This window comes from Sarcophilus harrisii, chromosome 4 (assembly GCF_902635505.1).
Source record: "Sarcophilus harrisii chromosome 4, mSarHar1.11, whole genome shotgun sequence".
Taxonomy (NCBI): domain Eukaryota; kingdom Metazoa; phylum Chordata; class Mammalia; order Dasyuromorphia; family Dasyuridae; genus Sarcophilus; species Sarcophilus harrisii.
The window spans coordinates 207,114,200-207,129,543 of NC_045429.1; the positions used below are offsets into that span (position 1 = coordinate 207,114,200).

The following is a 15,344-nucleotide window of genomic DNA, read 5'->3' on the forward strand; positions in this document are numbered from 1 at the left end:
TACTAGAGAAGAGGAAAAGGTAGGCAACTGTGAGGATGACGTTAGAGTGCTCTATATAAATGCTATCATATAAGATAGCTTTATAAATCTTTTTTAATAACATGGGTTATTTTTGTTGTTGTTGTTGTTATAAGAAAGGGTTCATTTTGGAAGTAGAGGGGCACTACATTAGGAAATTACTCTAATATTTAAAAAAAGGAAACTTAAACTAAAATTTAGACAATCTATTATCTATTTTAAGTGTTTCTGGACAGTTTAAGTGATTCTGCAAAAAATTAGTTACAACTCCCAGTTTTCTTAACATTTTTACTTATATATACTAGCATACATTGTTTTAAACCTTTCTACTTTGGAAAATGTTCATTTTGTAAATTCTTATATTTCTAATGAAAAATAACCAAATTCCATTTTCCATAGTCTTTTTCCCGGCATTTGTGTGTTTCTTATGGAAAGCTACCCTTGCTTTCTCTATACCTGCCTTAAGGTTTTAGATACTGACTTCTAGGAGAACAAGATCCATCTTTAAAAAACAAAAATAACTCTTACACCAAAATGGCACCCTATGTTAGCTTTATAACAAATACAGTTACATCCTCTATTCAGCTAATGTTTCATCTTGTTTTTGGTGCTTTCGATAGATCTTTCATAATAAATAGGTTTGAAGAATTTGAGGAGAGAGGAAATCACATCAAGGTAAGCTTAAAGGTGAAAGATGATCATGAAAAGAGCAGCAGTTTGAGGACCATTTCAGTCTTTTCTGTATCCAGTAACTCATTTCTTTCCAGGAACTAGATTATAAATTAACACACAATTTTTTGGGCTTTTTTTATGACTTTATTTGGGACCAAAGATTTTGCTAAACCGTAGCTTGTATGCTTAAGCATTAGAATCAGGAATAAAATATGATATACACAACTCCCTACCACCCCCATTCCCTTAGTTTGTATTCATAGAATTTATTTTCTTTCTATTTACTGTTCTCTGATAGAGAATATCCTTAAACCCTGCAAAAGAATCATAGTACCCTAGAATTTACAAGAAAAATGTATTTTGGGTCCTCTAGTACAATTCTCTCACCTTACAAAAGAGGTACTAAGGATGGGATAGGTAAAATGAGTAACTTCCACTTTTTATAGTATAGAAGTCCTAATCATTCCACAGATTTGGATATACTGCAGTTCAAATCATCCTTGGATAATGGAGTTCATTTCTTCACCATCACCTATAAAGTCTTTGTCTTACATCTCCAGCTCTAACTTCTGTCTTGAGAGAACTGTCTGCTCTTCATATCCAGCTGTCTGCTAAACATTTGCAATAGCCCATATATATCAAGCAGATACCTGAAACTGGTCTTGTCTGAGACCAAGGATTTCTTCTCCAACATGACACCCACCCTCTTCTTCCTGTAGACCCCAAAAAAGTTGCCCTTTCTACTTTTGCTTCCTTTTTTTTCTATTTTTCTTGTACTTCGATTCACTTTTCTATAACTCTAGGCTTGAAACTTGAGTCATTTTTGACCCTACATTCCTTGTCTTTCATATCTAATTGGTTTTATTGATTCTTCCTTTATATTTTGAATTCATCCCTGCCTTTCCATTCCCCCTTTTGTTGTCAACTCGTATTTAGACCACTGCAATAATAAGTTTCTGTCCCCAGCCCCTGCTCTTCTGCTCATTTTTATGTACCATTGCCACATTTATCTTCCTTAAACACCACTTTCAAAATGTGATACTTGACTCAAAAATCTTTGAGTTCCCTGTTGTTTGTAGGTCAGAATATAAACTCATTTGCTCAGTCTTGCTATACCAAGCTTCCTTTTTCTCTATTTCCTGCATTTTTTTCCTTTAAAATTCAAGGAAAGGTGTGACTTTCATGCTCTAGCTTTCAACAAAAAAGAAATTACTATTCCTTGTCACAGGACAGTTTGTCTCCACGGTGACCTGACACTCAAAGCATCCTAGATTTGGAGGGATCTTAGCGATTATCTACTCCATTTCCTTTCATTTTAAGGATGATACAATTGTACTTGTGTAAGTATCCATATTATATATATATATATATACATACACACACACATATGCATATATAAAATGAGCTAGTGTGGGGATAGAGTATAAGAAACTAGAGTGATGAAAAAAGACTTCCATGTAGAAGGTGATACTTGAACTGAGTATAGAAGAAAATCAGGGATTTTAAGAGGCCCAGAAGAGGAGAGTTATATTCCAGGCATGTAGGACAAAAACCAGAATCAAAGCTTTGAAATAGCAATGGAATGTTGGGTGTGCTAACTAGCAAACAGGCCGGTTTGGCTAGATTATGGGATGCATGGAGAAAGCAATATATGCAGAGAATAGAAAGGTCAAAAGGCACCAGATTTTTTTGAGATTTAAATGTTAGAGTGTATATTTGATCCTAGAGGTAATAGATAACTATCAATTTATTGAGTAGAGGAGATGACATGGGCAAATATGTTCTCAAAGAAAATCTATTTAGGCAGCAATCCAATAACAGATTGGAATATGGAAATAAATGAGATAGGAATACTAAATAGGAGACTAGTGTGGTAGTCCAGGTAAGTGGTGATGAGGCCCTGAATTAGCATAGTGTCTGTATGAGTAGAGAAAATTTAAAAGTTTTTTTAGAATGTAATGATTACCATTATATAGAAATAGAAAAATATAGAAATTTAGGGGCTGCCTTTTTGAGTATTCGCATTATATCTAAGTAGAAGATTCCCTTATCAAACATTTTTGGTATATCTCTGAATATCAAATAATAACAAGTTTGCAATTGATTCACAAATATTTGAAGACTTATAGTTAAATTAGCTATAAATGATAGTTTTACTTGTTTTCTCTTTTGTGTTGTTCAGGAAATCTAAATTAAATATTAAAATCTACTATTCTGAAGGAGAGTTCAAATTCAGGAGTTATAGGAATTTTTTATTCAGGCACGTTCCTTAACCTGCCAGTTGAAGGATAGAGTACAGTGTGAGATGAGAATATTAACTCATGTAAGGAATTTCTTTGTTTATATGAGCGTGGGAGTATCTGTGCTTATCTCTTCCCTGCCTCCACACCCCTATTTTCTTCCCTCCAAAGAGGATCATAAGAAGGAAATGGTTCTATTTTTCTTTGGAGAATATGCTGTATATTTTACAGCAGAAGCAAAAGAATAAGGCTTGTTGTGCTATGAAAAAATAATCAGTTCACAGATAAAGTCTTTTGGGCAAAGTGTATGGCTTTATTTACTCTTAAACCACCAGATTGGGCTATTATAGAATGCATAACTGTGTAGGTTTGACTTTTCAATTATTATTAAGCCTATTTGACATCTGACATTAAATCTATAATGGTCCAGAAGAAAAGAAACTGAAACATATTTCTCCTTTCTATAGAGAGGTGGGAAATTTCTAGGTCACATTATAGTATCCATTGTCAGATATGATCACTGTAAGAATTTGGATTTTTCTTCCTCCTAAATGTTTGGGATTTTTGGGTTTTTCCTTATAAAGGAAGATTCATTTTTAGGCTATGTTGTATGTTAGGTATGGTAATATTTCTAGTAATACTGGTGATAGAAAACCAAAAGGCATTAGTAAATTTAATAAGATAGTTTTGTTGGTACAGTCATCGAGTTTTCATAATGTTTATTAAGTCCAAATGCTTTACAGAACACCAGAGAGATATTTAGTTCTTCAATACATCACTGGATCTATGTTCTCATTTATATGAGTATTTCCTCTGTTGGTATATATTACAGCTAATCCCTATCTCATTGTCCTTAAAATTCTCTTCCATTTTCTTTTTTAGATCTTCTCTAAATCTCTTTCTATTTTGTGTCTATTAGTGTCTTCCTTGAACTGTCTATTTGTCATCTCTAGCTCTCACCATAATAAGGAGAAAAAGAAGAAGGAATAAGTAATTATTAAGTACCTTTTATGTCCAAGGCATTCTGCTAAAGGTCTTATGGATATTATCTCATTCGAACCTACCTCCTGTTCCACTTATAGTTTTCCTATATAGCGTTCCTTTGCCCTACTGTTGTACATAGGTCATTTCAGACCCTCCCCTTAGTAGCTATGTGACCTTGACTTGCCCTTTTTTAGGCCTCAGTTTCCTAGATCTGCAAAATGAGGGAGCAGACTAACTGACCTCTTGAATCCATTCCAGCTCTAAATCTATTTACTGGAGATTTCATTTCTTGTGTGTAATGGAATGTAAATACAGTAAAATATACTCATAGATCTTCAAAAGGGAGGTAAATTTAAGATTTAAAAATGTTTATTATTCATTTTGATATCATCCTGAAATGGTATATTCTATGGCTCTGCCTTAACCAAAAAAAAAAAACATGGACACATTTCTTATTTTAGGAAATCCTATATTCACTTTAAAGGATCTTCACCACCTCCTCGCTTAGCATCCATTCTGGCTTTCATTCTTGAACTTTTCACAAAAACCAAGATGGACATTGGTGATATGGAACAGCTCTTACCGAGTGTGTTGAAATGTTTGCTCTTGGTCAATGAACTGCAGGGTGAGTTTACTAATATGTTTAATATATTTATCAGTGAAGAATAATGACAATGTTTATGGCAGTGTTTAAAAAGTTTATCTCTTTTACATATATTGTCTCTTGCTCATGATATTTAGGGTAAAAGGTGACAAAATGACAAAGGTCATTTTATTTTATTTTATTTTTGAGGTCTGGTATTCTATCCTAGTCAGGCTGGGTGTGTTCAGCAGCCACTCACAGGCCAATAATACTATTGATTGGTTTGGATACTGTGGTCTATTTCATTTTCCACTTGGGCTGGGTCCCCCTTTATTAGCCTGGTCTTCCTTGCTCCCCAGAGCCCGTCATATTGGTCCCCTGTTTAATATGGGCTTCTCCATCTTCTTTTGCCCCTATTGTAGGTCAAAACTCCTGAGTTCCACTATAAAATAGAAACAGCTAGGAAAATTGGAAACTAGAGTAGCAGAAACTAGGCATTTACCCGCACCTAACACTGTATACCAAGATAAGGTCAAAATGGGTTCATGACCTAAACATAAAGATGATATTATAAACAAATTAGAAGAACATAGCATAGATTACCTCTCAGATCTGTGGAAGAGGAAGGAATTTATGACCAAAGAAGAACCGGAGATCATCATTAGTCACAAAATAGATAATTTTCGATATATAAAAGTAAAAAAAAAATTGTACAAGCAAAAACAAATGCAGACAAGATTAGAAGGGAAACAATAAACTGGGAAAACATTTTTACATTCAAGGGTTCTGATAAAGGCCTCATTTCTAAAATACATAGAGAATTGACTCAAATTTATAAGAATTCAAGCCATTCTCCAGTTGATAAATAGTCAAAAGGATATGGACAGACAATTTTTGAATGAAGAAATTGAAACTATTTCTAATCATATGAAAAGGTGCTCTAAATCATTATTGATCAGAGAAATGCAAATTAAGACAACTCTGAGTTACCATTACACACCTTTCAAATTGGCTAAAATGACAGGAAAAGATAATGACGAAATGTTGGAGGGGATGTAGGAAAACTGAGACATTAATACATTGTGGAATTGTGAACTGATCCAGCCATTTTGGAAAGCAATTTGGAACTGTGCTTAAAAAGTTATCAAATTGTGTGTATATATATACCCTTTGATCCAGCAGTGTTTCTACTGGGCTTATCTCCCAAAAAAGATCTTAAAGAAGGGAAAGGGAATCCCTATATTTTTGCCCGCCTGCATTTTTGATTTCCTTCACAGGCTAACTATACAATATTTCAGAGTCCGATCAAAATAATGGTTTAAAACAAAATAAAGAAAAAAAAACAAAATAACGGTTTGGACATGTATACTTATTTTGTATTTAATTTATACTTTAATATATCTAACATGTATTGGTCTTACTGCCATCTAGGGGAAAGAGTGGGGGGAAGGAGGGAGAAAATTGGAACAAAAGGTTTGGCAGTTGTCAATGCTGTAAAATTATCTCTCCATATAACTTGTAAATAAAAAGCTATTAAATTTTTTTTTTTAAATAAAAGGAAAAATGAAAGCAAAAAAAAAAAAAAAAAAAGAAGAAGAAGAAGAAGGGAAAGGGACCCACATGTGCAAAAATGTTTGTGACAGCTCTTTTTGTAGTGGCAAGAAACTGGAAACTGAGTGGATGCCCATCAATTGGAGAATGGCTGAATAAGTTATGGTATATGAATGTTGTGGAGTATTATTGTTCTAAAAGAAACGGTCATTCATTTCAGAGAGGCTTGGAGAGACTTACAGGAATTGATGCTAAGTGAAATAGGTATTACCAGGAGACATACAGGGCAACAGAAAGATTATATGGTGATCAATTCTGATGGACATGGCTCTCTTCAACAATGAGATGATTCAGACCAGTTCTAATGATCTTGTGATGAAGGGAGCCATATATACCTAAAGATAGCATTGTGGGAATTGAATGTGGATCACAACATAACATTTTCACTCCTTTTATTGTTGTTTGCTTGCATTTTATTTTTCTCATTTTTTTTCCAGTTTGATTTTATTTTTCTTGTGCAGCAAGATAAGTGTATAAATATGTATGCATATATTGAATTTAACATATATTTCTACCATGTTTAATATATATTGGACTACTTGCCATCTAGGGAAGAGGATGGGGGAAGAGGGGAGAAAATTGGAACACAAGGGTTTGCAAGGGTTAATGTTGAAGAATTATCTATGCATATGTTTTAAAAAATAAAAAGCTTTAATAAAAATTAAAAAAAAATATATCAAAGCAATGAAAAATAAATAAATGAAAAGAAAACCTCCTGAGTTTAAGCAGTCTACCAGCCTTTGGCCTCTGACAATAACAGTGATCACAAGCATGAGCCATCAGATGAAACTGGAAAGAACTGGAATGGAAAAGGAAAGTAACCTGCCCAGAGTTATACATATGGCAAAATGATTTCTACTGTATATTTTAAGACTTTAAGACAGTTAAAAGTACAAGATTATGATTAGCATATTGTTTCAAAGATTGTAAAGTGCTCTATCATGAATGGGATCGGGGTTCAAGGATTGAACTTTGCTGTTCACTTCTTGCAAGTAAATGGATCATATCATCAGCATTGATAGCATATAGGATTCTCTAGAGGTCTCTGCATTGATTCCTTTTGCCAGCTGAAGGAATAGCATTAAGCATTGAATTGTGTTCCTGCTTAGAGAGAAAATTGTTTCTCCTTGAGGACTAATGTGAAATGGGCCATTTGGAAGATTATAGAAAATACTTGATTTCTCCCCAAGGGTTAATGGGAAGAAGAGTGATTTTATATTAATTAAATAAAATTTTAATACACTACATGTAGATTTTTAGAAGTCTTGGTAAAGATAATTATTTTTCCCCAAGCATAAATATTATTTGTCTGGGTTGTCTTTTGGCAGTTTTGTATACCATGATGTTAGAAAACCCATGGCTTTGTAGATGGCGATCTAATATGCTCTTTTCCTTCTGCTTTTCTTGCCTCATAAATTTTTATGTGCCCTTTAAGAAATTAGACGTTTTTTCCATAAACATTATCCCACTTAAGATACCACAAAAATATCACTTGGCTTTGCTGGTGAAATGAATCCCTCCATTCAGGCTTCTTCATCATATCCCACATATTTACAAAATAAAATACAATGTAACTTCTAGAGAGCTTTGGTTCTTTTAAAATACATTTATGATTGGCAAATCAGAAGCACTTAGAAATTCAAAGTTATTGTTTCAGATAGTTCTTCAATATGTTTTCAATATGTTTGTCTGATAGAGGAACAAAGTAGAAATAAGAGTAAGAGTTCATATTTTATTTTCCTTTTAATGCAATAGAAAGTTTATTACATACATACATATATATTTATATATATGCTTACACAGCTTTTTGAGGTTTGCAAAGCTTTTCACATGCATTATTTTATTACATCCTCACAACAACCTGTGAAGTGGATGTTATGATTGCCCTAGTTTTACAGGTGAAGAATCCAAATCTTTGCAATTTAAGTGATTTATTTAGGGTCAGAAGCTAGTAAGTGTCTGAGGCAGGATTCAACCTGTCTTCCTAACTCCCACCTCCAGTGTTTTATTCATTACACCATGCTGCCCCTCAACAGGGTGATGAAATTTTAGTGTATAATTCTAGGATCCATAATTTAACTTCTGTGAATATTTCTTTTACTGATGCATATTACAGACCCCTATGCCTTTAATGGAACTGTGACCTCACCAACAAAGGATTATAGCAGTCCCAGTGGGAAGTTATCCAAATCTTCTCAGGCTGTATTCTTCTGTAAATTCTCTATAAGGAGGGCATGCATCCAAAATAGTAGAGGCTTTGCTCTGTCTTTGGATGTGTGGCTGCCAATGTAGCATGTGACCTATTCATCGTTTATCTCTCCCTTATGATATATGACTGACTCATCTGCTTTTCCAGTCATACATCTCTTTGATAATATTTTTTTTATGCTGCTCATTGCACTGTCCTTTGAAATATATGCAAGTTTTATTCCTTAGAAGTTGTGGTATTCTGTGATTTACATCCAAACATCATCACCGAAATTTTAATGGTACTACTAAGATGTTTTTTTTCAAGAAGTTTTTTGTTTTTGAAATTACTATGTAATTTCTCAGATGCTATCAATATTGTTTGTTCTTCCTCTCAGTTACAGATTCAACTTGGAGTATATCTATAGTGTCTCTTTAAGCTGAATATACCTATAAATCAATCAGTTGTATGGGTTATTCATTCAACTGCATATCATTATTCAAACAATAGGCATTCTTCATCCACATGGCTTTTTGTCTTTTAAATGATTTGGGTTCTCATTTGGGGGATCTGCAAAGTTTCAGCCTTTAGTGCAGTCATCACAATATCATATGCAAACAGGAGTGCCTGAAGGAACTCACTTTGTATAGGGAATTCCCTTTAATTTGGACCATTTTTTAAATGTTATTACATTCATCAACAAATGTAAACACTTCAAAAAAACAAGAAAGGGTTATATGAAAATATATTAAACGAGGTGTGAACAATTTAAAAGTTGTATTAATGTATATGTGTATGTATATATACATATCCATTTGTAAATATATATATATCTTTATAAAATATAAATCAAGTTTAGCAATAGCAATGAAATTTCTCCATTATTTCCCCTTCCATATTTCTCATACTATGCTATATCTTCTTATCTTTATTCTTCTCATTTGGTGTTCATTCTGATATTTGCTCTAACCAATTCATATTTTGACAATACATAGATAACTCATCCATAAATTATGTTTTCTATATTATTAGCTTTTATACAGTTTTTCAGAAAGTAGGATTTTTAACCTGAAATCTTTGGGCTAGCACTTTTAACAGAATAAACTTCAAAATGCACTATTCGATTCACAGACTGTTCCAAAACAACCTATTTTCAGTCAATCTTTAGTATATTTGAATACAAATGTTGCTTTTGATTTCACTGCCATATGTTCTGAGGGAGGATGGGTTGGGGAGACAGCAGTTCCATAAATGAGTCCTTGTGGGGGAAGAGAAGCTGAGACACCTTGCAAATAGCTTTGTGCCCACATGCCTGAGGCCATTGACAATTTGGGGTGGACCAGTAGCAGAAGAATGTTCCTTTTATCTCGTTTATTACCTGCATATTAGGGAAGGCAGTGAGGATGTTAGGTACAAGTTGGATTATGCATGTAATCATAAAAAAACAAAACAAAAAAAAAAAAAAAACCCCACCAACTATCAGCTTTTACTTACTTGATCCTCAGCCCAAGAAAACCAAAAGAAGGACTATATACTTTTAAGAAAACAGCCTATTTATTTTTCTAAATCAAGAGAATAAAGTCTTCACGAAAACTAAGTATCCAGATGGTCAATTCAGACATACTGTGTAATGCTATAATTTTTCCTCCTAGTTAAAAGGCTAGCCACTGAGAACCTGGACTACATTGTAAAAGCCTGCCAAGCGGGGTCAGGAGGAGAGCCTGCCACCCAGCTGACTTCTGTGTTTAGGTAACTGGAAAATATGCCAACTGGCAAGGAAACTATTGCAAGCCATTTGACAGCCAACATGTTTTTTAAATAACTAATTATCCCAAACATAATGTGTTACTATTTGTTTATAGTATTTCAATTGTTGTCTTCTTGGCAGTTTTATTACCCTGTATTTTTGTTTTAAAGTCGTCTGGGAAAACATACCTCAACTGACTTTAGATTACCTGTGGATTTTGTAGAGAAGAGATGCTGACATGGGTTAGGAGAGAGTTGGGGGTGGGGAGAGTGCAGTCATCTTGATGACAGGTGCACAGACTTTAGGAGTCTTATAAATAGGACCCTCAGGATCAAAAATTGGAATTCTCTGGAACTCTTTTTACTGTACATAATTTAGTTAATGGGAGCATGTTGGATGTAGGTAAAATGATTCACGGTTTTTAAAAAAGTTTGATGCTTTTTGTTTTTGCATTGTTAGCATTTCCAAATACATACCTACATACATATAAATATATTCCTTTCCTTCTCCTCCTTCTCCTTCTGCACTCACTGAACATTCTCTTGTAACTAGGACAATGAAGGAAAAAAGTAACCTTATCAGCTGTGTTTGACAGCATGTGCAACATTCCACATATACAGTCTCCTACCTCTTCTCCTAAAATAGGAAGATGCATTTTTTTTCATCTAATTTCCAGGACTAAGATTGGTGATAATAGTTCTCTGGGATTCTGTTTTGCTACTATTATGTTTATATGGTTCTTTTTAATTTACAAAGTGCTCTCTTCTCAACAACCCTATAAACTAGCATATCATTTCCTATTTACAGGTGATGAAACTTAGGTAGCTATTAGCTATCAGAATTTTAAACCGCTGATTTTTTGATCCCAAGTTCAATATTTTTTTCCTCACTCTACCCTCTGAGCTCATATGTTTGTAACAAATTAAAATGAATTCAAGAATATGGTACTATACTTCATCCTTTATCACATAGCCCTCAACATGTATTTAGGATTCAAAGCTGATTTTTCTCCATTCCAACTGGGAGAGAGGGAATAGGAAACAGTGGGAATTTTTAGGGGGTCAGTGGAAAAAAAAATTTTTTCCCCTCTTTATTCCCACCGTATCAAAATAAGGCATTTTTTTTTCTTTTGCTGCTCCCATGAATACAAATACTCTTTAATAATAGAGGATAAAAATAATTTGTACTTCTTAAGAAGTATATTTCTAGTAAAATTTCTAGAATCTCTATCTAGAAGTGATCTTCCTAATGTGTTCATTTTACAGTGCCCTAGCAAGCAGAAACTGAATTGAGGAATAGTACCAGAAATAATCCTAAGTATTCTGTTTTTTCTTTAGACAGTTTGTCCAAGACTATAGTATGATATATGAGCAACAAGTCTATAACATCTTAGCAATTGTGGCAGAATTAGATCAACAAATTGTTACCAATTTGATTCCTACACTCACTCAGTGCCTGAAGGACTCTGAGCTTAAACAAGGCCTTGGCAGAAATATTGCACAAAGGTATGTTTTATCATTTTATTTTGGTTTTTGGGACAATGATAATAAAAGACTCATTCATTTTGAAGGAAACAAAGTTACTGGAACATAAATTTATACAATAGTGTTTATAAATTGTATTGAGTAGAATCTTTTGAGTTATGAAAGCTTTATCAATATAAGAATGCATAAAGCACTGAAATTTTTTTTTTGACATAACTACAAAAAAATTATACTTCCAAATGAGTGTCATCTGTTTTAAAGTTCATTGGAAACTACACATTCATTATATGATACTGTTACTTAGAACATTTTTGGAAACCCTTTTTTGGAATTACCTTTAGAGTCTGGACTATTATATTCTTTCAGTATTTATCCACATCAATGACAAATCAGTGCCTTTTGAAGGTAGATTTGAGCTTCATAAATAACCAAGGCATTTGATATGAGGTCTAGAGGGTCAATGACTCATTTATCTTAGAGAAAAGATGGAGTGGAGGAAGCAACATAATGTGATCATAAAGTAATACGACTAGCTTTCTCACCTGCTGAGCTGACTCTAAAGATAAACTGTCAATATTTTGAGTATTTATTGACAGAACATTAGCCATAAATGACTACTTCAGAAAGCTTGTCAGTTTCTACATGTTAGAGCTGAAAGAGACCTTAAAGATCTTATAGTCCAAACCTGCACACATACAGAGTTTTGTAAATGGTGAAACTGAGGCCCAGGAAGTTTAAGTGATTTGCCTATAGAGATAGCAAGTTAAAGAGCTAAAATTAGAACCTGGGCCCTCTGACTCTACATTTGGTACTATCCATTCATCCAAAAAATTTTTTTAAAAATCACTTTCTTTGTAGTTATAGCAACTGTGTATACACACATATTTCCAGCTTACTTGACTTGATCTATTGAATACTACCATTAAATTTCTTCTTAACAATGTTAAATAACAACAATATCATTTAAATGGATTGTATTGGAATAGAAAAGGTACCACATCTAGAGTCTAGTGAATTAGTTTCAAACCTTTACCTTCAACTTCTGATTTCCCTGGCTTCCTTCAAGTCTCAGCTCAAATATATATTCTTACTAATAATTCCCTCCCTTTAAGATTACCTTCCATTCACACTATATATAGGCAGTTATGTGCCACAGTGGATAGAACATTGGTCCTGGTAGTCAGGAAGACCTGATTTTGAGTCCAGTCTCAGAGATTTACTAGCTTTTTGACCCAGGCAAGTTATTCAACCCTTTTTGTCTGAGTCCCACGTCTATAAAACGAGCTGGCAAAGAAAATGGCAAAGCATTCCAGCTAGTATGGTTGCCAAGAAAACTACAATTGTGTTCACTAAACACAACTGAACAATAGCACATTGTGTATTTGTATATATGTAGCTATTTGCATAATTATGTCTTTTATTAGAATGTGAGTTTCTTGAAATCAGACTATGTTTTTGCCTTTCTGTATATCCCTCACACTTTGGATAGACAGTGTCTAGCCTATAACATTTCGTTGAATCATTTCGATCATGTCTGACTCTTTGAGACCCATTTTGGGATTTTCTTGGCAAAAACAATGGAAAAGTTTGCCATTAAATGCTTGCTACTTGGCTCTCTGTATACCTTTAGACAAATCATTCTAACTGAAATCATTAGGTCTCAGTTTCTTTATCTTTTAATCTGTTAAGTAAGAAGTTTGGACTAGATGACTTTTAAGTCCACTTCCAATCCTAAATCTGTGATTCCATGATTCTAATTTTATATACTAATTTGTAACCCAAACTTTATAAAGGAATTTTATAAGATGAATGAAAAAGCTCTAAGTGGTTACTCAGTTTTTGTTTAAATTGTTTTAAGTAAAGAAAAGTTAGAGGTGAAAGAAAACATTGCTGATATAAAAGCTCCTTTTCTGAGGAGAAATTGCCCTATAATATGACAGCAGTAATAACTACTTATTCACTGGAACATTTGAAATAAATATTACTTCTGGAATGATCTTTTTAAAATGGTTTACAAACTAATAAAGTTTTCTTATCTAAGATGGTAGAGAAAAACATGGAGAATTTAGAAAGACTATTATAAAATCATTCTGTTTATAATCCCTTTACTATTAATGCTTGTTATATCGAAAATTTGCCATTTGATTTTCATATCTTTATTATCTACTTAATAAGAATTAAACAATGAATGTCATTACCTATTTAAATCCCTTGACTCTTAATTGCCATATTATTTAAGTAGATTAATGAAATTTTACAGGCTACTTTGTAACTTAGATATCATTAAGGGCCACTCTAAGCCAAACCAATAAGCCTTCAATAGTTCCATTGGCCTTAATTATAACAAAACAATAAAGATGGATTTCAAAGGACTCATTGCTTTTCCTGTACCAAGTGCTTATATTTTATATTTCACAGGATCTCAATTCATAGGTACTCTAAATATAATGGAAGGTAACAATATATCTTGTTCATTTTTGTTTTTAACAGGGAAGCCTATTGTCGACTTTTATCCATCCTAGGACAACCAGGTCAAGAAGAGAAGCTGAAACTGGAAAATGAAAACACTTAGTGTATTTTATGTCATTTGCACTTGTCTTTGAGAACTTCAACATATTGTTGCTACTTAAAGCCACAATATACAATTTGCACTTTTTAAACTCCTAGTTTTGTGAACTGGATAATCTTCTAATTATGTGTTAAAAATAAAAATCTGTTTTCTAGGACTTTCTTTATATAACTCTACATTTCCATAAATCACATCACTGAAGAAGTGGAAATAGATTTCATTTCAGTAAGTGCTTTGAAGAGTTTTTAAGTAATGTGAATGCAAGATAGCCATTTTCTAATAGAGATTATTGGGTACTTCTCATGAAATTAATTACATATGCTACATGGAAGCCAATCAAACAGCAAACATTTATTAAACTCTTGCTGCATGCTAGACATTGAGGGTAGGTGACAACTTTTGATAATCCATAGAACATTTCTAAAGTTCTTAAGTTAATTCAAAGACTGTAAATGACTTTTCTTGGAGTTCTTTTGTATCTTGTGTTTAACTATGCTAAGCACTGAAAAATTCCAGCTACTTTGCTCAGTCTTTTAGCTCCAACAGTGGAGGTCTTTTTTTTCTCCCATCAAAATTGTCAAGTACATTTAGTAAAAGAAGATAACTGCATAAAATTAAAGAGTAATCTTATTTGTTAAGATAAAACCTTTTTGCCTTTCATTTCCACCCCCATCCTTCTAAATTCCATAACCAGTCTCTTTATTGGTCACAATCAATCAATCAACACACATTGATTAAATGCTCAATGTGACCAGAAGCCAGGTAACAGTTCTGAAGGAGATGGAGAAACTAAGACCAGGATTAATCCATAATCTGGGTACTCAGACCTGAATAATCAATACTGGCCTATTGCATGTTTGAGAACATTTAGCTGTTTAGAGTTTAGCATGTAAGGAAAGGATTTGAGAAAGTTTATTTATAGGTCTTTATTCAGGTTCACATCTAAAAAGGCTCATTCATACAAGTCTTCAGAATGTATTTCCTCAACAACTAGTTTTACTGTATTTTCACAATATTATCAGACCCTCTCATTCCACCATTTGTCCTTTTCCTTGTTACTACACCTTGCACGAAGACTTTGGTTATTGTTATATTACTTTATTTAAGAAATGAAATAGAGTTATGGTAGGGACAGAAGAGAAGGATAACAGTTAATTGTCATGAATGAAGGACTATATGAGAACTGACAGGATTAGGAGAATTTTTTTTTCCTTGAGGAGACTCAGACAATAAGTATTGTCTTCTGAG

General features: G+C 33.3%; 1 protein-coding gene across 1 annotated transcript in view; it reads left to right on the top strand.

Moving 5' to 3' along the window:
* Nucleotides 1-14,247, top strand: part of MMS22L (MMS22 like, DNA repair protein) — a 156,726-nt gene extending 142,479 nt beyond the window's left edge. Inside the window, exons 22-25 of the mRNA XM_003769307.4 lie at nucleotides 4,376-4,539; nucleotides 9,949-10,045; nucleotides 11,381-11,548; nucleotides 14,018-14,247. Of these exons, the coding sequence (XP_003769355.1) occupies nucleotides 4,376-4,539; nucleotides 9,949-10,045; nucleotides 11,381-11,548; nucleotides 14,018-14,099 (511 nt within the window). The 3' untranslated portion in view covers nucleotides 14,100-14,247. The remainder of the gene's footprint in view (nucleotides 1-4,375; nucleotides 4,540-9,948; nucleotides 10,046-11,380; nucleotides 11,549-14,017) is intronic.
* Nucleotides 14,248-15,344: the final 1,097 nt, after the last annotated feature.